At 38.0% G+C, this 25,926-nt stretch overlaps 3 protein-coding genes across 3 annotated transcripts in view; 1 reads left to right on the top strand and 2 right to left on the bottom strand.

Annotated features, from left to right (window-relative positions):
• Nucleotides 1-25,926, top strand: part of LOC144628981 (CUB and sushi domain-containing protein 3-like) — a 732,439-nt gene that overhangs the window by 95,116 nt on the left and 611,397 nt on the right. The gene's annotated exons all lie outside the window — the stretch shown is intronic.
• Nucleotides 1-25,926, bottom strand: part of LOC144628967 (complement receptor type 2-like) — a 218,013-nt gene that overhangs the window by 82,618 nt on the left and 109,469 nt on the right. Inside the window, exons 7-8 of the mRNA XM_078487100.1 lie at nucleotides 24,867-25,266; nucleotides 23,039-23,439 (exon numbers count right to left, since the gene is read on the bottom strand). Coding sequence (XP_078343226.1) covers nucleotides 23,039-23,439; nucleotides 24,867-25,266 — 801 coding nt within the window. The remainder of the gene's footprint in view (nucleotides 1-23,038; nucleotides 23,440-24,866; nucleotides 25,267-25,926) is intronic.
• Nucleotides 2,024-8,716, bottom strand: LOC144629234 (E-selectin-like). Its single transcript, XM_078487469.1, has 4 exons — nucleotides 8,633-8,716; nucleotides 7,499-7,693; nucleotides 4,094-4,286; nucleotides 2,024-3,944 (listed from the first exon to the last, which is right to left on the bottom strand). The coding sequence occupies exons 2-4, from the start codon at nucleotides 7,644-7,646 to the stop codon at nucleotides 3,905-3,907; spliced, it is 381 nt and encodes a 126-aa protein (XP_078343595.1). The 5' UTR covers nucleotides 7,647-7,693; nucleotides 8,633-8,716; the 3' UTR covers nucleotides 2,024-3,904.

The raw sequence follows: 25,926 nt of genomic DNA, 5'->3' as shown, positions 1-25,926 counted from the left end.
AGCTATCGTGGCTTTACAACTATATCCATGCAGCGTTTTTTTTTTTTGGCAGCTAGCGTTCATTTTTTTTTAAGTTTTAAGACTTTGATCCTATTCCATTTTTTTTTAATTTTACAGCAAGTTGTATTTTGACAAGCCAATCATTATTTATTAAAATATTTATAAGGGTCACTGTGCCCATTTTAAGCACATAAAGCAAAGAAGCGCAATTCCCTGATGTGGCTCGCTCCAAGCCAAGCGCTGCCAAGTGTTCATTTTACAACTAGTATTTTGAACCAGTTTGTGAACTAACAACAGCTTAAGTGACGAGCGTTAATTAGCAAAATAGAATAAATAACTTAAAAAATAAAAGGTACTGTAACAGCGCCTTCTCTTTTTAGAAAAGCAGAAGCTTACGCGAACAGGGGGCGCGGGCGCAACACAATAGCTGGGTAAAAATACCCCAGAATGAAGAACTCTCTCGTTCTTCTACTTGCCTTTTGAAATAAGATGTATTTTTCCATCCTTTTAAAGGGGCAGTGTCGAGAGCATCACTTCGAAAAGCCAATACTCAAAAGAAATATTCACATTCGCAGGCTAAGGACAAATAGACAACTGGAGTGCCTAGAATCCGCTATGTAACTTTTTTTTCGGTTTTCGAACTTAGTGAAAGGTCTCCTCAGCAGGACCCCAAGAGCCCAAATGAATATTGAATTAATACATATTTTATGAACAGATTGGATTTAATAACATAGCATAGAATCCAGTGGTATAATAACTATAATAACTATAAAAAACAAATAATCATTGTTATCGTGCCTTCACAACTATATCCATGCAGCCAGCGTTCATTTTTTAAAGCTTTAAGGCTGCTTTGAACCTATTCCATTTTTTTTAATTTTACAGCAAGTTGTACTTTAACAAGCCAATAATTATTCTGTGGTCATTTTTAGCACATAAGCAAAGCGCAATTCCCTGATGTGGCTCGCTCCAAGCCAAGCACTAAAAAGTGTTTATTTACAACTGAGAACTAGTTTGTGAACTGACAACAACTTAAGTGACAAGCGTTAATCAGCGAAATATAATGAATAACTAATAAAACATACAAAGCCTTCTATTTAAAGAGAAGCTTACCAGAACGTGGAGCGGGGGTGCAACACAATAGCTGGGTAAAAATACCCCAGAATGAAAAACGCCTTCGTTCGTATACTTGCCTTTTGGAGGAAGTAGTATTTTTTCCTTCTTTTTTAAGTAATTAGCCACAACAAGTCAAAAAAAAAGTTATTTTAACCTCTTGAATCGACGTTGCCATGGCAATGATTTTGATGCCAAAGCGACTTCAATTTGTTCATTGGTGAATCCGTTACATATGTGTTCTAAAAGTTATTTCCCATCGTTACTAGTCAAGCTGAGATAGAATGCCAAAATCGGAAATCGAATGTTTAAAATAAAATAAAAATACTTGCTTACAGCCATCCCCTTTAAAAAATCCTAGATCCGCCCCCGGAGCCACCTTAAACAAACAAATAGATACAAACTACTAGATACTATACTAATTTCCTTAGCCTAGAATAACTCCTGCCGTTGGATCTTGGTTTATAACCACACTGTTTTTATTACCGTCAAAAAAAAAACAGGATTAACGTTACTTAAGTGGGCCTTTTCTAAACATCTTTACATCATAGCTACAGGGATCGTTACCTTGCCTTAAGCCGCTAACACAAACCAAGCTCTGTACCTTACAATTGTCTTTTCTTGGATAATTTAATAAATGCAACATGTTTTTCTCAAGTTTTAAATCCGAACAAACAAGACGAGTGTGCGCAACAAAACGGAGCAAATGCCGCAAAAACAAGGAAACAAATAGTAACGGCTGCAATGTCACATAATGTAGCTCTCGAGCTAGCTCTACATATAACTGAGCGTTCCAGTTCTATAACTGCTTTCGGCTTCTGTTTTGGAATTCTGGCCATCCTGGTGAGCTAACAAACATTGAGCACGTCCCAGAACTCTCTTCACTAAGGTCTCTTCACTAAGACTCTGTGAGCGACTATTTGCCAGCACGCATCTTAGTGGAGCAACGACTGTCAATAACAGACGCTGGGGAGCTGTGTTGGCTAGGACATTAAAACTTTAGGTACAGAGTTATGTGGAAAGGAGAAGCCGTAAAAACTTAAAGAAGATGTAGGGTGGCCCACGTCTTCCATTTGTTGGAGATAGAACAGTATTTCGCCCACGTATTGGCGGCTCTATCGGCAAGTACAGCGCCAGGGAGGGACTCCGCAGGAGAAGATGACGCCTCATTATCCTAACTGACTGGAGGTATGGAATTCTGGAGACTTTTCCAAATCGACAAGTTGAAAAATTCTGAGAAAAAAAAAACACAAGGGCACAAACAAAATAATAGGGGCAAAACAAAAAAAACTACCAATAAGACAAACTCATCAAATGCTCGAAGAACGAGACCAAGATGAAAAGCCTTTGACATTTCACAACTATATATACTCCAGACCCACCCCCACCCCCATGCCAGCATACATTCCCAAATTGAAAATTTGTAACCTGCAATGAGAGCACATTATCCTGATAATTTTACAGTCCAACAAACAAAAATACATTTTTGCAGCTTTTCAAGCTGTTTTTTTGTAGGCGTTAAGCTAACTTCTTGGCATTTGCCGTACACAACTCAAGATTACACGGCTACCACTTACCTTCATCCTCGACTCTTACTAATATGGAACAGTTACCTTGGCAACATCTCCGATTGGCATCTTACATTACTAACCACCAGGCATTGCCATTTTCGCTATACGCAATCTGGACTGGGGCCTAGCTATAGGTGCGTCGTTCTCCAACAAGCCCATTTACGAAACAGTAAGATTGACGCTCTGTGAATTTGAATGTCACTGCAAATTTATCTTCAAAATACAATCAATGCATGCATCTGTACAGCTAAAGACAGTTACAATTAATGGGTCACCCTGCACGTGGAAACGGGAAAAGTTGAAAAAAAACCGCCATATGCAATTTACAGATATTTTTTAATCATCAGTTATTTAATGTAGAATGTGCATTATATTGTAACCCTAACAATACCAATTGGAACGTTTTTAGAAGAACAGTTCAAAGCATTTCCAGTAATCAAAAGAGATAGCAGCCGGCTAGCAATTCATCGAAAACAATTCTGCTACTGCTACGATTCTGCTACTGACAGAATATGAAAAATCGATTAGATGAAGCAATACATCGACACTAACTTTTAATACCAATGTTATTGATAAGAACAAAGCAAAGTTAATTCTATCGTCACTATATCTCATTTCGGAGTATAGCGCGAAATGAAGATCAAGTGACGATATTAGCTGAAGCGACGATCGCAGATCGATTAAATATCTTTCTACGATCTCCAAACGATTACATATCTTGGATGCATAAGATCGACCGTGTAGCCACAGAGAATGATGCAACGATTTTTGATCGACTATTGCGATCTGAAATCGAGGCAAAAGAGAAAATCGATTGACGATGTTGTATCTTGAGTAATGATTCATGATCGTCAAACGATATAAGGTGACTTGCAGCGGTTCAGCGCAAGAAAAATACAAAAACCATCAAATATCGAAACCGAGACATCCGATTGACATACGAGTCATCAAAAATGTAACATGAATAGCACATTTTGTTAGATAATAGAAAGAGAAAAAAATCAATGATAGATGAAAGCTATTTAGAGAGTCCGTAGTTATTTTGCAGGCAACGCATGTCTCTTTACCTACCACAAACAACGAAGAATGAATCAGGCTAACTTTCATGACCTGGTACACGAAGTTTAATAGACAAACCCTTCGTAATACCTGTACAGACAAAGTCATTTCCACTCCAAAATCCATTTTCTGTACATCTTTTAACTGTTGAACCAGACGCTTCAGATCCTTCCCTGCACTGAAGGTGTTGACAAAAGATTTCTTTAATAAAAAAAAATATCAAATGAGATGTTTTACCCTCTGTTCTGTGTATTACTTCAAGATTAAAAGCTCTGCCACGCTTCACGGCCTATATTAAAAAAAAATGTCCTTAACAATGTAGAATTTTTCCCAAGACTTTTTGTACGTACGTACTTTCACAAGAAAACTCTCCTCCATTCCAAAGTCCATTCTCTTGACATCTTCGTACGCTTGAACCACTGGCTTTATAGCCTTCAACACACGAAAACCTACAGACTGTGTCATACGGGTACTCTGTTGCATTCCCAGTACAGTCATGTCGCACGCTGTTGGACGGTGAAGGCAGGGCTGGACAAGTGACAACTAAATCAAAACAAATAAGAATTAAAGAACATAACTGTCTAGCGTTTTGTTTTGATTTAAAGAAAATAGCCAGAACGGGTTTCAAACTGGAATGCGGCAAAGCCAAAAGTAAACTCTTTAAAGAGAGCACGACCCTCTCACGAAAATGGCAGCAAACGCCTCAGACAAAGATTCTGATGACCTTTTTGGAATTCTACCTCTCAGTTGACACGAAAAATGAGGAGTAAGAAGAGATACCGTCGTATATCTGTACAACAGATTTTACAGAAGCTTCATGTATATGGTGTATACCACCACCTATGCAATATGTTTTTCCAAGCCATTTTCTTTTTCTCTTCCACTTTAAAATTTTGGGTGTTTTTTAACTTTAACAATAAACGTTTTAGTTTTGTCCGATATGTTCACAACCGGCGCGTATAAGAAATTTGTATGGATCCGTTTATACCAAAGGCGACCACGAACAAGGCTCGAAATTGGTTCGTGCGGAAAGTCGCGGGATTGCCTTTGGAGAGAATTTTTCGACGACAGTCGCAGGAACTATTTTTTGTGAGCCAATCCGTTCCCTTTTCGTGTAACGCGGCCCAGGTTTCACGCGGTATGCTTTAAAACATTGACTTTGTTGCACACCGGTTCCGAACATGTCGGAAAAAACTGAAGTGCTAATTCTTGAACTTGAAAAACAGGCATTTTTTACGGCAATGACGGTCATAATTTTAAGGCGCAAAGAAGAGGTCTATGTCTGAGGCGTTTGCTGCCATTTTCATAAGATTGTGCATGGCAAATTCCCGCGTTCTGTATTGGGGGGGGGGGGTACTCCCTATAATGGCCTCTGTGGGGAGGCTCCGCCCGAAAGGGGTACCTTTTTCAGACTTCAGTTGTATAAAAGGGTAGGGATTTCACAAGGTTAGGTATACGAAAGGGTATGGAAATCTGTCATTTAGGTTTTTAAAAGGACCTTTAATTAAAATATTTCGAACAGATTATAGCTGTATTATTTTAACTTATTAAGCGCTACATGAACATGATAAGAAAACGTCGTATTCTGTCTATACCATGTCTTTCAGGGGTACCATTTTTCAGTAATAGGTATACGAAAGGGGTACGATTTCTTTTAAAATGGTATATAAAAGGGTTAGGGATTAGAGCTCGGGGCGGAGGCTCCCTGTATAAAACGTTTTTTGAGTGCCCCCCCCCCCCCCCAACCCGGGTCGCAACGGCTGCGTTCGAGGTAAAAACACGCGAAATAAGGCGCTTTAGTAGAAGCAAAAGCAAGTGAATTAAAAAGAACATCTTTCAAAAACACTAGTTAATTTTTGTTTTCGGCGCTTTGCTGCCGTCTAGAAAATATTTTGGCTCCTTCTTAAAGTCAGAAGCAGTAATCACGTCCGTGACTAATCAGAACGCGGCAAAATACCACAAAAATAAACAAAGTTCATTTTTATAAAGGAGGCTTTCACGAGGGAAAGGCCAGTGAATTTTGAAACTTATTTGAATAACGTTAATTAATTGTTGTTTTTGGCGCTTTGCTAGCCTACACAGGAGAACATTCCGAGCTGTAACACTCAGGCTGGTGTGACATTCTTGTGTGGCGGGAGTTTCATCTAGTAATTTGCATTATTTTATTTACAATACAACATCTATGGGCCATGAGGTCGAAGTTTTCCTTGCGCGAAAGATTTGCGCGAGATTTTCGTTCGAGTGATATACATGTTCGAAGAAATACTGAGCGAAAAGGTCAATGCTGGGCAAGAGATTATGCTTGGTGTCTTTAAAAGAAGTGGGAGAAGTGGAAAGTACCGTGAATGAGAGCAGAAATATTTCAGTTGTAATTACGGAGAAACACAGAAGAGAAAGGATTCCCGTATACCTTCGAATACGGTAAGAAAAAGACAAAAAAGGATTCTTTAAATGCACGGGATTTAAAATGCAATAACATGTGCAGCTATAAGGGGGAATGCAAATTCAGAGAGGTAGCAAAGCATGAAAATTGGGATTTACGTGAAATTAAAGGTGGTTAAATCTGGTATAAAGTTGGTTACACTATCAATAAAATGTTGTTAAAGGTGGTTAAACCGACCTTTATGCTACCGTGTGTAAATGTGATTTAAAGTTGGTGTAAAGGAGTCTCTTTATCTACCTTTATACTTAAGTGTAAAGCTAAAAGTCAGCTATAAAAAATGTTAAGTAAGCGTATAGCTGATTAAATTCCAAATTAACGCCAGCTTTACTTGAGCTTTACACCACGGTAAAGTTATGTTTTCATGCTGCGTAGCATGCGGACAATGAATTTATTAAAATGATTGTTGATAATTGCTTGAGTAAATCACTAGGGATTTAGCACTAATGCACACCGCAGATTTTCGATATAACTTCCTAGAGTTTTTAAGGACCTTGCAACATAATTTAAAACCCAACTCTTTCTTGTTATAATTATTGTCCGTACAGATTCGATTTAGCGCCCTCCTTCCAATAAGCGCCCCCTTCCGAATTGAATACGCGTCCCCCTTCGAACGTTTTTTTGTCAATAAGCGCCCCTATTCCAGTAAGCGCCCCCAATTTTAATAAGCGCCCCCATTCTTATAAGCTTCCATATTCTAATAAGCGCCCCTATTGTGGATAACTGCCCCTACTGAAGTCATCGACGTCGAATACCGCACCGTACATGTTCATATTTACTGCTAAAATGCACTATTCTTTTAAAAGTAACAGAAACTTCGACAATTTGTTACTGTTACAGTTTTTGTTACGGTTAGTAATTTTAATATTTATTAAAGTTGTTTTTGAACATTTCGTTGTTTCTCGAAAAATTATATAAGCGCCTGTTCCGAATAAGCGCCCTGTCTCGAATAAGCTTCCCTTGAAGTGCCAAAAGTTAATAAGCGCCCCGGTCGCTAAAAGGAATCATTATGGTAGTAATTTTATTTAAGAATGACGTAAAATAAGGATACAATGTACGGGCCATCATAACTAAAGTCGTTTTACTAACAACACCTTAATACCAAAATTGAAGTAGACTGTTCACAGCCTCTTTATTTTTCGAAAAAGCTTGCGAAGCGAATGCGACTTACGAGGAGGTGGGGGCGAGGGGAGGAGCGAATTAGCCCCACCCCCTCGTGCATCACGTTTTCGCACAATGCTCGAATAATAATTCCAGAAAACAGAGGGCTTTGAACACTCGCAAAGTAATGCTGTTGGATTTTGTTTTAGTTTACCTTCACATGTTGGTAATGCGCTATTCCACATTCCAGGATGTTGGTTACCAGGGGCAACGCACGTGACTGTTGACAAGCCATTCAAACGATGACCAATCGTACAAGAAAAGTTGCACTTTGATCCATAATGATTATCACAACTGCTCATGCGCAGTGCGCCTGCGGGATCTACCGTCAGTGACGTACAATTGATAACTGTTGGTGGAAATAATTCAGAGTATACTAAATTAACAGTACAGGTAAAGCAATAACTTTAACAATGTTTTTTTGTTAAATAGTTTTATATCGTTACACAAAAGACGTGTCCTTTGAGGCAGATACTGGTATTTCATAGCCACAGTTAATCTCAATCCAAGAACCTGCGTCCCGTTGTCCAGCGGTACGGAAACGCATCGGCTCTAGGCGATTCAAACAAAGGAACTGGGAATTTCTGGTTCCGGTTTGCTTGTGCGCGTACGTCGGAGATTGTAGATGAAATGAACAAGTTTTCAACAGCCAATCAGATTGGGCCGTCCCTCTCGTTCCCTGGCGATGAGGGACAAGATCTAGCCACCGTAAACACAGCAATGGGAAACCTAACCAGGGCAGCGTGCTCAACAATATTCCCGCCAAATGTTGACCACAACACGCTGCACAAAATATGTTTTCCAAGTTCGTCAAGGCAAACACTGACCCAAAGCAGGGATGTAGGCAGGAGTTTGCATGTGCGGGTGCCGGCGCCAAAGACGTGAGCGTCAAGGCGGGGTCAGGGGATATTCTCCACCGGGAAATGTTGAAAAATCATGTTGTTGAAGTCCACATTTCCTGCGTTCTGAGAGTCATTTTAACCCTCTTTTCCTGATTAGGCAGACCTTTATTAAGGTCCGTGGGGGAGGGGAGGGAGATGTATACATCCCCCCCCCTCCTGCCTACGGCCTAGCAAAGTGCTAGTTGATTCCATTTCTAGCCTGATCAACTATCACCCCATAGAAATTGATAGCTCAAAATCTAATTGTTCAATAACAAACAGCACTGGATTTAAAACAAGAATCTGCTTTAGGTGTGAATTCACAGTTGTAAAATTTCATAAAACGTTGTAAACCAAGTCGATTTGCAATGTGACGTTATTAATTATCGAAACATTTAGGAACTTACTTTGGCAGGTGAAATCTTGTCCACTCCAAGTTCCATTGCGTTGACATCTTCTTACTTGAGAACCAGCCCCTATATAGCCATTATTACACGAGAACTGACAACGCGTCCCAAACTAAAATGTGGCGTTCCAATTTAGAAAAATTCCGCCCAAAGTTACCATAACCTGCTGAAATAATTTGTTGTTCCGAAAGATATGGCCTTATTGCACTGAGGAAAATTGTCATTCCGTCAAGTACAAGGGTTTAAGACATAACTCTTTCCCTATTCCGACAAATCGCCACGTTACCTTTTGAAAAAAAAAACAACCTTGAAGATCACAATTTTTGACACCCCTCAAGACATCACCTTAAAAATTTTCAGAAATTCTGAAAAATACTTAGGCCTTCAAAATTTTTGACTCCTCAAGAGCTCACTAAAAATTCAGAAATTCTGAATTTTTGACTCCCCAAGAGCTCATTAAAAATTCAGAAATTCTGAATTTTTGACTCCTCAAGACCTCACTAAAAAATTCAGAAATTCTGAATTTTTGACTCCCCAAGAGCTCACTAAAAATTCAGAAATTCTGAATTTTTGACTCCTCAAGAGCTCACTAAAAAATTCAGAAATTCTGAATTTTTGACTCCTCAAGACCTCACTAAAAAATTCAGAAATTCTGAATTTTTGACACTCCTCAAGAGCTCACTGAAAAATTCAAGGGACGTCAAAAAAGCCAGGAGAAGATCTACATGTACACGTAATGGAACAAACGCTCTATAATTTAAAAAGATAAATAATATTCACCTCAACACAACCCTTGAAACAAAAAAACAGGCTTGTAGAAGTCGAATAACCCATTGTAAGCAATGATTTCTATAGGCACATAAATAACATTTTAAAAGTCTTTATTTTTGCTGCACACAGAGATTTCAATGCCAACTTACATCTAAATGTGATAAAGTAAACATAAATAAAAAAAATGCTGATATTATTTTTTTTTACAAAAATGCCAACTATAATGTACATGTACATGTAGCCTATGGACAGGCTTCCTAATAAGGTACCGTAAAATTCTGGTTGTTAGGCTTAACCGATTCGTAAGGGGTCTTGGGTGGGCTTACAAAATTCGAGGCTTATAGTTTGTGGGCGATTAGGTGGAATAAAAAATATAGTTTTTTGTAACATTTTAAATGAGCCACGACAGTAAAAATAAAGCAGCAGTTAGCTCTGTTCAGTACTGTCACTGGGGGCTTGTATCCTTAGGCTTATAGCCAGATTTATTCTTTCATTAAAGGTAGACGGGTCTATAACAAGGTAGCTTTTAGGCGGAGGGGCTTATAACCAGAATTCTTCAATATAGGACATAAAATCTTTCTGCCGAGACCATGCTCACCTCTATTCCTTCACCCTTTTGGCCTTTACATGAACATAATTTTATTCTACAGGGAAGCCTGCAAACAGGCTGTTTTAGTGCTGGAGAATTACATGTATAGTAACCTAGCGTCCTTGCTACAGGTAATAATATTACTAAGTAAACTGTGAAATGCATGTACAATGTACTGGTAAATAAACCCAACAAATGTACATTGTACATGGTTGTTCCAGACATTAGCTCACAAAACTCCCTGACTATCCCTAATAAAAATGTTTCTTTGACCAAATATAGGTATAAAACCATTTTCCGAGTTGCGACAACCTTGTAATAGCATCCACTTTGCTTTAAAAATATGCACTGATATTACTGTAATCTTGGACATCAACCTTTCATACAATGTAAGAGGCCACATTATTCTTCAAACTTAACTTAGAAAAGATTGTTCGCTTAACGAAACAAATATCATTGCATATTTTCACATTAAATGGAGTTTGTTTATCTACATTTTGTACATGTACATGTATGCAACTCTTCATTCAAATGGGGGATTTACAAATCAAACTGTAAACCATGAATTTTATTGCCAAATTTTATGACACAATCTACTATTGTTCACTCTGGCTTACAATTTCTAAAAGTCCATTGCCTCCTCAATCGAAAACAAAATCCTAGGAATACAGTAAAAAACTGTGAGTAAGAACCTAGGTTTTTCCAGGTTAGCCTAAACAGGTTCTTACATAAATGGTAGTGAACACAATTTTAAGCTATTTAGGTTCTAATAGGTTAATTTACATTGTTGCTTTTAGAACATTTAGTGATATTCCGCCTATTATTTGTATTAAATTTGCATACCTCACAAGTGTTTCTCTAAAAATGAAGTACTAATCATTTACAACATAACATTGTACACATGTACAGTAAAGCCTTGTCCTAACTTATTTTCCCAAAAGTAGACATTTTAAACAACTTTTGAAAGTAAGCACCTGTTTTCAAATGTTAGGCGTAAAAGGTTCTTAAATGTTAAATTCTTACTTGCAGGTTTTTACATATTTTGGAATGATCCAGAATCCCCAAGTGTTTTGTAAGAATAGTATGATACATGTATTTTCTTGGAATCACTGACTAGAGATGAACTCAGAATTTTTATAGGAAGGCTTTGTACAGTGTAGGCATACTCACAGATATTGAAATGCAGACTAGTTAGAAAGTTTTTTTTTACATGTACTATGAGAATATCACTGTCACAAATGCCCCAGGTTCAATTCTAACAATGCCTAAACTGATACCTTTGATTGGCATACAGGTTCTGTACATGTATGAATTTATATTACACATGTAGTTTAAAATCAGACTTAGCTCCTTGCTGTTTTCAGAATAGATGCAAAACTTCGGCACTCATATAAAACTGTTGTTTGTACTTTGTCTGTGTTTTCTTGTGTTACTTTTACCTGTAAAAATATAAAAAAGTAAATGAATTCCACATTTACATGTAGCTTTAGGTAATTAAGTATTAAGAATTATTAGGGCCTGTTTGCATCGAAGGCGCGTGCCTGGCTAAAAGAGCTACCATACATGTACATGTAGGCGAGCCAACTTTTCATAAGTTTCTTTAAAAAATCCATTGAAACATTTACTTGCTAGTCAGGAAACCCGTCTTACTGGGGCACTCGGCCTGCTTGACCGGGGCACCTTAAGTTTTTACATTATGTTGGATAGCTTTTTGCCATGTAAACCGTTATGCCTGGGCTATCGCGGCTTGCTGGGGATATAAGTCTTTGCATGTGTTCTAAAATTAAATTAATTTTGAAGTTAATGGCATAAAATGTATAAATTCTTGACCAAAACAGTGCTATTTAACCGAAATTAGATCAAATTATTTTTATCTGTAGGCTGGAAAATATTTCTTTGGGCAACAGCTTATTATTAAATCAAAATTCGAAATTTTCATAGGAATACAACATGTACATGTAATATCCTACATGTACTGTAATTCAAAAACAACAAATTTACTTTCAATTTAAATGTTGAATTTTGATCAAATTCCCCAGGCGGAATTAAAATCTTTACATGAACTTACATGTATGCACATCAAAGTAAAATGGTCCAGCTCACAACAAGTTTCTCGTAGCTCAGTTGGTTAGAGCGCCCAACCGGTATCTGGGAGGCCATGGGTTCGATTCCCGTCGGGGACTCAGATTTTTTCTTTGTCCTACGCTCGTGTCATGTTGAATAATTTCTTCACTATTTATCACCGAGCTTGAAATTTACCATCTTTATTATTTACTAAAATAGGTTTGAAGACAACTAGTCTTGATTGTTCAGTAAAAAGTCACATTAATTTTTTTTCCCAATAATTTGGAGGTAAATGGTTTTCCCACGCTGTAACAAGCTTCAGTGACGCTGTCTCAACTCGGGTAAAAGGGCTGTGAATTCTGCATGTACACTGTAAAGGAGGACTTCGTTTCATCCCTTCTAAGGGCCTGTTTACATGGAAGCCAGGTGCCCCAGCTAGCCAAGTTACCGGCCTAAATGAGCTACCCTGTGGGAGCCAACTTTCCATATGTTTCTTTAGAAAATGCATTGTTCAAAGCGTATACATGCTAGACGGGAAACCCGCCTTGCCGGGGCACTCGGTCTACTTGCCCGGGACACCCTTCTAGGCGGGATAGCTTTTTGCCATGTGAACGGTTATGCCCGGGCTAGCCCGACTTGCCAGGATAAGTCTTCATGTCTTTGAAGTTAATGGCATAACATGTACATGTATAAATGGAGCAACTGCAGAACACCCTGCAAATGAGATTCACCGATTCAGAACTCTTTGAAGAACAAGGCAGGAAACAAAAGGAACTATTGTTATCCAATGAAAAGAGATTATTCAGTAAAAAATCATAATTTTCTTCAATCGTTTGGAGCTACAGTGTATACAAGGTTTTCCCACGCTGTGACACACCGGTAGAAGGGCTGTGAATTTTGCATGTAAAGGCGGGCTATGTTTCATCCCTTCTAGCCGGGTAACTCAGTTAGCCGGGGCACCCTCCCTCCATGATAGCAGGTCCTGATTGTTCCGACACATGTAAATAAAAAGGTGGAGTATAGCAAAGATATCGTTGACGTCACCTATGGTTTATGTTATTAATGTGCCAACCAGAAAACTATTGGCTAGCGAAACAAAGAGTTCTTTTGTTCAACTTACTGGAGTCAGACATTTAAATAACAAAGACAATGTCTTTAAACAGATATCTTCCCTATTCTGCAATCGCTCCATGGGAAAAGTGCCTATTGAGTTATACCTCGTTCTCAAAGCGTTCCGACACATGTAAATGAAGTGGCGGGGTATTCTGCAATCGTTCCGAATATTTGTTCGACAAAATGGCGGATAACACAATGGTCGAATATTTGAACAATGTAGTTTGTGTGAACGAAGTGATTGCCTCTGCCGCCAGTTACGTGAAACTAAACCTAAGCTTAAAGCTCTGGCTGGTTTTAAGAAGATGTACATATAAAAGCTCTACTCACCAAAACACTTTGTAAACGACCAAGACTGACACGGTGTTCTACTGACACTTTAAAGCACAAGGACTTTGATCGGCTCCAAGAATTCCAAGCTTTTGTTCACTACTTCCATTTCACACAAGATTTATGCAGCATCATCTCTTATCCTAAACGTGATTAATACTATTAAAAACGCTTTACAGTTTTGAAAACAAACCGTGTTGAACGGGCAGCAGTATAATTCAAATCGAGCGGCACGAAAACGAAACGATTCAACGAATCAACAATAGTCCAATAGTCACGTGTGAGGATTAGAGTACCATGATTGGTTAAGCCAGAGAAATCCGCTGGAGAATTCAACTGCAGTCTCAAGAATGACCGTTTTTTAGGCGGGCGGGTCAAAGTTACGGATTCGAAGCTTTCTGCAATTATGGCGAAGGAATTACGTATCTATTGCTCAGTGTACATGGTAAAGTTTTCGAAAATATGAAGGATAGAAGTCTCTTCTTAATCACAATGCATATAGGTGAGTAGAAAAATGTAATTTTTGTTACTGGTCTTTTCGCCAACCTATAAGTGCTTGTAATCTGTAATTCCTCGTTCGTTTAGCTTTTGGCTAGGCTTTCGGCACATATGAAGTTGCCGGATATTTTGAAATCGTAAGGATCGATCTCGGCTTGAGTCAACTGATCGTGAGAAATGCTCCATAAAATACTGAACTTTGCATCTTTCAATCGCAAACTTTGATCTGCTGTAAGCCACATAAATATAGTTCACTTACCTTTTGTCGTTTGTGTGAACTTTTGTGATTTTATGAGGTTTTGAGGCCGTTAATTCCTCGCTAGCTGTCACCGCCCCCAACAAAAGTAAGAGAAAGAGACTGTCTCTTTCTCTTATGTGCTTTTGTTGGGAGCGGTAATAGCTAGCGAGGAATAAAAACCTCATAAAATCACAAAAGTTCACACATAATGATGCCCATGAGTGATGCCTATGTCACGCGGCCTCAAACACAGAGGATTGTCTGCCTGTGGTATATGAGCTCATACTATAAAATTCTGGCTATACAGTAAAAGCGTGTGAATAAGAACCTAACATACACTGTATAAGAACCTGTTAGGCTAAAAATTGCAAATTAGACCATTTTTATAAATCTATTTAGCCTCAAATTTGGAAACATGTTCTTACTGTATTTTCTAAAATTTTCTTTTGGAACTAATTTTGGACAAAGCATTACTTTGTGTGTACAGTTGTATATACACTGCAATGTCATATTCTGAATGATAAGTGCTTTATATTTACATACCGTAAGCAATAGCCCTTTTTACAGTTCCCGGCGCCATATTGGAATAGTAACCGCGCAGACATCAAAGCGAGGCTAGAGTTGACCCGCGCCTGAGCGAGAAGAGAGATTACAGTGAGGATTCGGCAATTTGCTTGTCTTTTTTCGCGTTTTTCGAAAAATAATCGAAAGTTCCAATTCTAATATTACTCCTTCGTCATCTCCTAAGATGTAAGGAAAATATTGGACCGCTTTTGGCTGTAAAAAAGGCGAGCGAGCTTCTCACAGGTCTTCACTTGTTTTGGTTTCCCAAGGAGATCCAGCGAAGAAATCCAAGATGTAATCTGATAAAGCGCCAGCATGGTAAGGGAATTTTCTTCGTCTTTAAAACAAATGTTCCTTCTCAGATACAGCAAAGGATATATACACAAAACGCCTGAGTAAGCCGGTGGGATTTACGAAAGGTTTTTAATGTGCAATGTTTACAAAACTTTTGTTTACTTGTTTCTTATCACTAAAGATGATGTTGATAATATTTTACATCAATAATGCTCTACTGTTGACAAGTTTACAGTGAAATAAATATCCCAAATCAGGAAATTATTCCCAATTTTGCAAACGGTTTTTTTTTTTTAGTCGGGTAGATTTTTGGTATTTTTACAAGAATAAATTTAACAAAGAGTTACTTTTAGATAGAGTTTAATATTAGCTTAGTAAATAAGGTTTTAATATTATCTCATAGGCGAAGAGCTATCCTAGTAAACATGGATTGTGATACAATCTAAAAGGAGTCCCCCAGATAAAAGAAGACACAGAGAATCATCTACTCAAGAAATGGAAAGACCACAAGCAGAGGGCAAATTGTTGAAAAAAGTTTTCACAGTTGAAATGACTGCATCAGCTATGCAGTCATTGACTTAAAAGTTTTGAAATAAGTCATTTATGATGGTGTTTCTAAAAAGCGCTTTCACAGTTCCTGATGTTATAATAAAAAAGTACCCACCCAAACACAATGGTAAGGCTTATGTGATGCAGGAAAATGAGGACCTTGCATTACTGGTAGAAGCTTCAAAGTCTAAAACTTTTTATGATCAAATTTAAAATAAATCATTGCTATTATTTTACATGTCCAGGTACAACTGTATTTGTTCTTTATTCTTGCCTCATCCTGGCCTCTGTTTAGCCTAAGAATAAGGTGGGGCCCCGGGCCCCTCCCCTAGATCCGCCACTGTGTTCTCTATTTTGGAGAGAAATCACTCAGTTTTTTTACACCAAATTCTTGTTAAGAGGCAAGAGACATTTCACCTCTGAGACATTCCTCAGAAGGGTGCAACAAGAGAAACTCCTACCTCGATAATGGCTGAGTTTCATATGGACACTGTTCTTGTTCGTAATGAACCAGAGTTCCACCCAGCTTCATGATTAAAGTTTAAAGTACATCTACATATAAAATTCCCTTTGGCATAGTAACATAATTCATCTTAATTCCGTGGGAAAAGTGGAAATTTATATTTTTTAAAACTTGTCAAAGCTCCATCAATGTTTGGAATAGTTTACCAGCAGAAGTCACAGGGCCCGGACACAAGTAACATAAATGCACACTTATCCTCCAAGAAACATTTACTTTATTGTCATGTTAAAAGAATAATTCATCTAAAACATAACATCAATATTTTCAAAACTACATGTTATGATGTAGGACCTATATTTTAATAGCTCCCCACTTTTTTAAAAAAAAAAACATTCAAAAATTTTGTTTATTATATAAATTGGTATTGACATATTTTCCGGTTTTAGTGAATAAGACCCATGAGTGGTCAACCCTTTACTGTTCGGGAATGAACAGCCAGTCAATACATACACATGTATATTAGAGGTGATGAAAACAAACAGTAATTAAATTTGCCCTGAATTTCAACCAAATTCTCCTAACCACAACTGACGAATGCATAGAGACCAATAAGTTGAGAATATATGCATTGCTAAATTATGAAGATAAAAGAGTAGCCTTCTAAACTCTTCTGGAGAAATGATTCATGCTGGGTTATCACTGAGGGACCATTAAACTACCCCGGCTGTTGTGAGGCTGAACCCTAACTTTGCTTGACATTCAACCAGTTTTTTCAATGTGCATTATTTCCTTTGCAGCTCAATCAGACTAACCATCAGGTGATTTATAAAGTGCAATAATACTGCTGGTTGATGACAAAAAGGGATTCCCTTTGCTTTTGCATTTTAATTTCTTGAGTAGAAGTTTCTCTATGCCTTCTTTTAACTGGGGGCTTCCTTGTAGATTGTTTCACAATCCTTGTTTACTGGGATAGCTCTTCACCTGTGAAATAATATTAAAACTTTATTTAACTAAGCTAATAACCATAACTTTATCTAAAAGCAACTCTTTGTTAATAATTAGTATCTTAATTTGTTATTCTTATAAAAATACAATACCAGACTCAAGAATAAAAATAAAAAAAACACAGTTTGCAAAATTGGGAATAATTTCCTGATTTGGGATATTTATTTCACTGTAAACTTGTCAACAGTAGAGCATTATTTGATGTAAAATATTATCAACATCAACTTCAGTGATAAGAAACAAGTGAACAAAAGTTTTGTAAACATTGCACATTAAAAACCTTTCGTAAATCCCACCGGCTTACTCAGGCGTTTTGTGTATATATCCTTTGCTGTTATATCTGAGAAAGGAACATTTGCTTTAAAGACGAAGAAATTTCCCTTACCATGCTGGCGCTTTATCAGATTACATCTTGGATTTCTTCGCTGGATCTCCTTGGGAAACCAAAACAAGTGAAGACCTGTGAGAAGCTCGCTCGCCTTTTTTACAGCCAAAAGCGGTCCAATATTTTCCTTACATCTTAGGAGATGACGAAGGAGTAATATTAGAATTGGAACTTTCGATTATTTTTCGAAAAACGCGAAAAAAGACAAGCAAATTGCCGAATCCTCACTGTAATCTCTCTTCTCGCTCAGGCGCGGGTCAACTCTAGCCTCGCTTTGATGTCTGCGCGGTTACTATTCCAATATGGCGCCGGGAACTGCGGTATGTGGTATGCAAATTTTACACCAGCAATTGGCCAAATACCACTAAAAGTTCTATTTAAAAAAGGTAAAGTCTGTGTCCGAACCAAGTGGCCCATACAGCTGGAGCTTATCCCGGTTTCCCTAGCATTAAGCGACTAGGGGTATTGCTACTCCCCCTGGATGGGATGCTAGTCCATAGCAGGGTTACCCCCCAGTAGTAAATTTGCCGGTACCCATTTATACACCTGGGTGGAGAGAGGCACTGTGAGAGTAAAGTGTCTTGCCCAAGAACACAATGCAGCGCCCCGGCTAGGCCTTGAACCCGGGCCTTTTGACTCGTAGTTGAGCGTGCTAACCATTAGGCCACCGCGCCTCCCACCTATATGCATCAATGTAATTTTTTTCAGAAAATAAGAACCTATTTAGAACCTGAATAGCCCAAATTTGTGTTATTTACCATTTATATAAGAACCTGCTTAGGCTAACGTGGAAAAAGTAGGTTCTTACTCATGGGTTTTTAATGTACAGTAAGCCCCCCTGGTTATACAATAGGCCCATCTACTGTACATTACTACCCAGAAACCAAAAAAATACAGTCGGTACAAGCCCCCTGGTTATACATGTAGGCCCAACTACCAGAAAACAAAAATATACATGTATATCTGGTTATAAGCTCCTCCCCTCCCCCCGAACATAAGCCCTTTTCTGCTGGATGACAGTACTGAACATGCCATGGCTACGTGTGCATGTAAATGTTTCTTCATAAAGACTCTTAGCCTGTGTACAGTTGTCCCACTCCGCTCCAAAAAATCGTGAATGGAACGTCTGTGTTATAGCGTCCGTAATTGTGTTCCAGTACCCTGCTGTCATTAATTTAATTTTCACATAAATTATGTCTGGTTGACTGGATTTGAATCATGCGGTTCCAAATGTAACACAACAAACAAGGGAGATGAAACACCATCAAGCTCAAACACAAAGCACTAGATTGATAAAATCCAAGGAGCAAAATGTTTACAGCACAAAATCATTCTCGAAGTAAAGCTACAAAAATTTTCGGCAAGGCCAGGCAAACCAGACAAGGAATTAACGGCCTCAAAACCTCATAAAATCACAAAAGTTCACACAAACGATAAAAGGTAAGTGAACTATATCTATGTGGCTTACAGCAGATCAAAGTTTGCGATTGAAAGATGCAAAGTTCAGTATTTTATGGAGCATTTCTCACGATCAGTTGACTCAAGCCGAGATCGATCCTTACAAAGGGAAAGATTTCCGCACAGCCCCATACATTAAATCCAAGTAATCATTTGCCGTCATGGATAAATTCCAGAGCTTGTCCTTCCAAACCAAAGATTTTCAAATCGAAATGAGCCAAAACAAACTGCACTAACGAAAGACTATGTGGCTCATTTATGGCCTGTTTACATGGAGGTGGGGGACCCTGGGTAGGTGAGGTAACCCGCCCAGCCGTGGTCGAAAATTAGCTCGCGTTTACATGCAATCTTATCACCCCGGGATCCCGGGGTGACCTTTTCACGAGGTTAGCACGTAAACAGACAAAATGACTTTGTATATTATTTTCTCTTGTTCCTTTTACCACACTTTCAGATTGACCTGATGAGTCGACCCCGGGTAGGCGGGTTACCCCACCTTGAAACATTTACATGGCAAAACAAGACCCCAGCTAGGAGGGTTACCCTACCCAGCAGACCGGGCAACCCGCCTAGGCGGGTTACCCCACCTATCATGTAAACGCGATCGAGTAAAAATGAGAGTTTATATGGACAGGCGGGTTACCCCACCTAGGCGGGCTACCTCACATACCCGGGGTCCCCCACCTCCATGTAAACAGGCCCTTACAAATGGTTTCAAATGACAGTGCAGAAAATTAATGTTCTACATGTAGACCACAGTCTTCACAAAACTATTGCTCTTTCCAACTTGTCCTGGCTTTAAATAATACATTGTACTGCATACAGTAGAACCCCGGTAACTCGAACTCTGAAGGTAAACGAAAAACCGTTCGAGTTAGCGGGTTTCGAGTTATCAGGGTAGATTGAATATTTAATTTGCCAAGTTAATAATTGATACAATGTAGTTAACTGATTTTTCAGCACTTCAGTTTACAGCACAGTGCAAATTAAACTTATCTCGTCAAAAACTCTAACACGATCATATGTTCTTAGGATTAGAGTGGAAAAAGGCTGTCAAATATGTGATCTGTTTTGTTGCTCTAATCAATGGGCAACAGTGGCGAGTTGCAAGAACCGGGATTCGAGTTATCGGGGTAAATTTGACCAAATTTTGATCAAGGGAAACGAAATTTAGTTCGAGTTAGCGGGATTTTCGAGTTATCCGAGTTCGAGTTAACCGAGTAAAAATGACTGAAAAGTGAGTTCAAATCTAAGGGAAATGAAAGTTTGTTCGAGTTAGCGGGATTGTTCGAGTTATCAGAGTTCGAGTTGCCGGGGTTCTACTGTATTTTGCCCTTTAGAAACAAGTGAGAGGCAAAAGGCTGTAAAGATCGAATGCTCGCCGCGGGCTGAAATAATTTGGAATGCGACAAGCTATCACCCACATAAATTATGAATTGTTTTTGTGTAACTGCCAATCAGATCATTTTCCACACATTCCGGGAAAACCGCCTGCAGTGGAACACGATTACATGTAAGAACACCATATAACACAGATGTCCATTCCACATTTTTTTTAGCAGAGCAAGGTGGCTGTACATAGGCTAAAAGACTCCAAACTGGTAGTTTTAGAAAATGTAATTCAGTCAACACTGTTGTGTATGGAAATTCAGGTGGCTCAGCGATTATCATTTGCATTTGCATTTTTACTAGGGTTTTTAATGTTTTTTGCACTTAGTGATGATTTGCTCATGGTTTTAGTTTTTGTTTTTATTTCTTTTCTGTTATTACTGAGCATACATGTATATCCATGCTCAAAATAGAATTCATGTGTAATAAATAACTTAATATGGTATTTCTGTCCCAAACTTTTTTTAGCTCTGATTTATGAAAATGAATTAGAACAAAAATGAGTTTAATTTCACATAGAACTAAATAAACCCAGTCATTTGTAACTACTATTTTTTTTTTTGACATGCAAATAACTACAGCATGCCTCTTTAATTCAGGTTTAGATATGTAGGCCTCCACAGCAACATGAAATCCTATTGAAAAGTTCTGTCATTGTCCATCTGGAGAATATTAAGATGAAAAGTCAGTGACTGTGAACCCTTTCTATTGTTAAAGAGTGAGGAAGTGAAGCTGAGTTACTGGAAAGGAAAAGTGAAGTCCACAGAATGCACCAAGGAGCTAGACACTGGGTTGATGACTTGTATTGTTAATAGTCCTGATTTCAGTTAACTGAGGATTAGCATGCCATCTTCATCATGGTGATTTGTGACCTTACAATAAATGATAATAATTTAAATATTCACGTACATGTAGGCATAACACTTACTAAGTTTGGGTTATCTTATTCTCCTTACAGTAAAAGAAGGTTGAATTTTATCAAATTTTCTCAGAATGTTTGAACTTTTGATTTAGATTATTAGGAAGATTAGAATTTTTGAACTCTTTTTGGGGTCATTAGGGACATTGAGATCTTAAGGGTCATCAGAATTTATCTTAGAATTAATATATTTTTTAATGAGGGCTTGAGGGTGTTCAAAATTTCTAAAAGTTCTGTTTTAGGGATGGCTTTATTGTGTTCAGAATTTCTGAAAGTTTTAGTGAGAGCTTTATCAAAGTCAGAATTTCTGAAAGTTTTAGTGGGAGCTGTATCGTTTTCAGAATTTCTGAACGTTTTAGTGAGGACATTATCGTTTTCAGAATTTCTGAAAGTTTTAGTGAGGACTTTATCGTTTTCAGAAATTCTGAAAGTTTTAGGGCGAGCTTTATCGTGTTCAGAATTTCTGAAAGTTTTAGTATGGAGCTTTATCGTATTCAGAATTTCTGAAAGTTTTAGTGACAGATTTATCGTATTCAGAATTTCTGAAAATTTTAGGGTGAGTTGTATCGTTTTCAGAATTTCTGAAAATTTTAGTGAGGACTTGATCGTTTTCAGAATTTCTGAAAGTTTTAGTGAGGACTTGATCGTTTTCAGAATTTCTGAAAGTTTTAGTGAGGACTTAATTGTATCAAAGAAATCCACTCGGAAGAATTTTGTACTTCCGAGCAAACACAGTTGTCTTTCTTCTTAATTTTAGCATAATATTTAAATTCAGGGCAAATGATGAAAATAATACTTTAAATAAAGTGGTAATTTTGCTTTTCCGTGAAAACTGCACAAACCATTTTTGGCCGATTTTTGACTTTTTTCAAAAGAAACTCGAGTTTCTGCAACGCACAAACACCATTTTCCGACTTAGGTATAAATTTTACTAGTAAAAATAAGTAATTTTCAGAGTATTTACATCATTCTTCCTAAATTTATCAAAATTGGAATGCCACATTTTAGTTTGGAACGCGTTTGACAGGTTGTATCATAATTCACTGTTGCATTCCCTGAGCATCCAAGTCTTGTTCCATTGGACGGTGCAGGTAACGCTGGGCACGTGATCGCTATGATTTAGAAACAAATTAAAAAGGTCATAACATTAGAAATCGCAATTTAGTTTTTCGTGTAATTTTGTTGTCTAAAACTTTAACTTTTCCAGTTCACATTCACATGTGGAAATTGTATTATCAACATTCAGAATGTTGGTTACCAGGGCAGCGAACGTGACTGTTGACGAGCCATTCAAACGATGACCAATCAAACAAGTAAAGTTTCATGTTGAGCCATATTGATTATCACAACTGCTCATGCGCAGTGGACCTCTTTGATCTACTAGTAGTTGCTGTCACCTATTCCATATTCACTCCTATGCCGATGATTCTCAATTATACTTTCGAAAATTCCAAACAACTCATTAGTCAAAATGTCGCTTTTAATGCTATGGAAGCCTGCATTATGAAGCTATGTCAATAAATGGACACAACAGAACAGTCTTATATTGAACGATGATAAAACTGAATTAATTCTGATTGGTAACCGACAGGTAAGCCACTGAAACGCCGGAAAAGGCTATTAAAAGGCCGCATACTTACGATATAGAAAAATGGTTAAATTAGTCAAGCAGTGAGTTTTAGTGACGTGTTCAGACCAATCGCACACGACGAAAATATTTGAAGGAATTTAAAGAACTGTTCAGAACTGTTCAAAGCTTATTAATTCTAGTGCATACCTGGTAACTGCCGGGAACTGTCATAAGCTACAAGCCCATCGATGAACGGACTGATCTTAACATTACTCACAACTGTTCCATTGACACTGGTGGCGTTGAATTTGTAAACTGCTTCAGTACCCCAATCAGAGACGAATAGATAAGAAGAGAGGAAAGTCACTCCAAAAAAGTAGAAGTGACCTAGTTGACGAAAAAGCAACTTTCTTTTGTTTCCATGGTAATCAACGGACTCTACTCTGCTCGGCACCCAATTAACCCAGAAGACAAGTCTGTTTCCCCTGTCAAGGTCAATTCCAAATGGCGAAAGAAGATTAGAGGTTACTATGGCGACGCGTTGGGTGCCTGATAAAGTGGCTCTCTCTATCTTAGGAGTTTGTCCCCAGTCCGTCCAGAACATTAATCTGTTGAATGAGAAACATCACACAAGCCAATCACAAGGGCAATTTCTTAATATCAATGAACAACAATCTGCCGTGCTCACTCTTTTGACTATTAAATGTTCAGGCAAGCAACTGTCTACGATATCTTACCGGTATACGTTGGATCAATAGTGATCTAATCGGTTTAACATACAGAAAACTGAATTTAAAAGCAGAGACCGATAAAACGTAGAATGATACATATTTTTGTAGTATATTTCGGCTGGCCAAGCAAATATAATACAAAAAAATATAATTCTACGTTGTATCGGCTTGTGCTTTTAAATTCACTTTTTTGAACCTCGCCTTAACCCTTATTAGTGTTTTTTTTTTTTTTTTTTCATTTAAAATTCAATGCAACTACATATCAATTACAACGCAGATTCGCTTTCTTACCATGATATGTACCACCATACAGGGCAATTTATGCATTTTTTTTACTTTGATTTTAACACGCCCTTCTCCCCCTCCCATATTTCAACTTGGTACCTACTGGAGTCTATCAATTGATGGGCGCGTGGTACCCCTGAACAACGCAAAATGATTGTTTGCATAATTTTTTCAGGCTAGTATTTTGGAGCATTTAAGAAAGCGAATACGGTGATAAGAAACAATTCTAATCATAAATCCAGGCCTTCTGCGATACTTATTACTACAGACGTGGCTCAATATAATTGCATTCAAGATTGAGGTAGGAAATAAACTTTGAGATTATTTTGACTGTGCAGAGTTTAAAATCCCCTTCAAGACTTAATTTGAAATGTTTGAACTTCTTCCAAACTAATATAGTATCACCGTGTACAAAGAGCTTGCTGTATTCATCTAATTTCGCGATAGTAAACCAAACAATTTTACTGCATTTTTTAACAATTTTTGTGAGTGATACTATGATAAAAGCTTTTTTTATGAACAGTGCATCATCTGCATCATACAACTCATAGAGGTCCAGCGACCCAGTTTATAAAAACAAATCTGCTTTTGACATCTAGGTAAAGGGGGAAGACATTTTGTCTTGCTCGGAGGTGAATAGCAATGGCTATCCGGAGTTTGAGAAGCCAAACGGGGTGCGCGAGAAGCAGTATTGTCTGGTTTGGTATATACAAATCTGAATTATCCCAGAATGGCCATTCTGTCTCCATGCCAATAAAATGATTATTCCGCTTGTGGTAGTATCTCAGCCGTGGACTCTTGAGTGTGTTCAAAAGTTTAGAGCTGCACCACTTAACAAATTTCCCACGCGAAAAACATAAATAAACTGATTTGCTAGTTGTGAGCCCATGGTATGTTGGACCCAGGACCTGTCGCTCCCCCTTCCTCCCCTCACCCAGCTGCTCAGTTCTGTTTCAAATCATTTTACACGTGACAGGGTACAAAAATCTGGTAAGTAAAGTTACTACTTTTAAACTTACCCGTTGTTAGGATCAAGAGCAATTCCTCTTGGCTGATCGAGACTTGGAGAAATCAGAATGTGTCTGTTATTCCCCTCTAAGTCTGATACAGATATCGTTTTAGTAGTTTCATCGGTCCAGTACAGTTGAGATGACCGCCATTCTACTGCTAGCCCGAAACAATGTAATATATTATTGTAGAGTACTGTGATATTTGTTCCGTCGATGTTAGCTCGCTTGATGTTCTTTTCTATATAGTCACTCCAAAAGATGTAGCCCAGACTGAAATGGATGTCTATGGCGACAGCTCTTGATAAATTCGAGATGATCGGATAACTTGTACCCTTGTTGTAATCCAAAGCTACTATTTCCGTTCGGGTTGAGACCAAAAGACATGGAGAGTTGCACGGGACGTCCAAAGCTGAAAAAATAAAAGAAAGCACCTTATTATGGGAAACTTACGCTGTATGAAGCTAACCTGAATTTCAAAAATTCAATTTAATTTAAGTCGCGCAATTTTTGTTAACATTAATGTCCGCGCCGTTAATTAAGTGGAGCGTTAATTTTCATGACCGTAAATTCCATTATTGTGGCCCCAATTTCTCGAAACAGTCCAGACGTTCTTAAATCTTAGGAAAAGGCCTTATTTCATAAGGGTGGAAATCTGTCAATATCACTGAAACTGTGAAGAACGCTCGAGGTGGTCAGGTTATTTATCTTTGCCCCTACGTTTAGGATTATACGCCCAGTGTTTAAATAAACCTGTTCCTCTTGTCTCATGATCAACAAGTTTTTTTTTTTCTTTGGGTCCGTTGCGTTATTTTTCTTCATTTTAAAATGTTACCCCCTCTTTCGCGTTGATTTCCTTTATTGGGAAGTAATTTTTCCTTCAATTCGCGTTAATTTAAGTCGCGTTAATTTCAAATGCCTTAATTAACACAAGCGTTAATTTCCTATAAATTGGGCAGTAGCTTAGACTACCTGTGAATTGACGATCAACAAAGCTAAACTTGCATTTAAAAAAGCAAAGTTGGTTCGATTTATGTAAAGACAAGATCCACTCTCTGCGAATCTCAGTTTT

This window comes from Oculina patagonica, chromosome 10 (genome assembly GCF_052425735.1).
Source record: "Oculina patagonica isolate OP01 chromosome 10, crgOcupat, whole genome shotgun sequence".
NCBI lineage: Eukaryota > Metazoa > Cnidaria > Anthozoa > Scleractinia > Oculinidae > Oculina > Oculina patagonica.
This window is presented reverse-complemented; position numbering and strand designations above follow the sequence as displayed.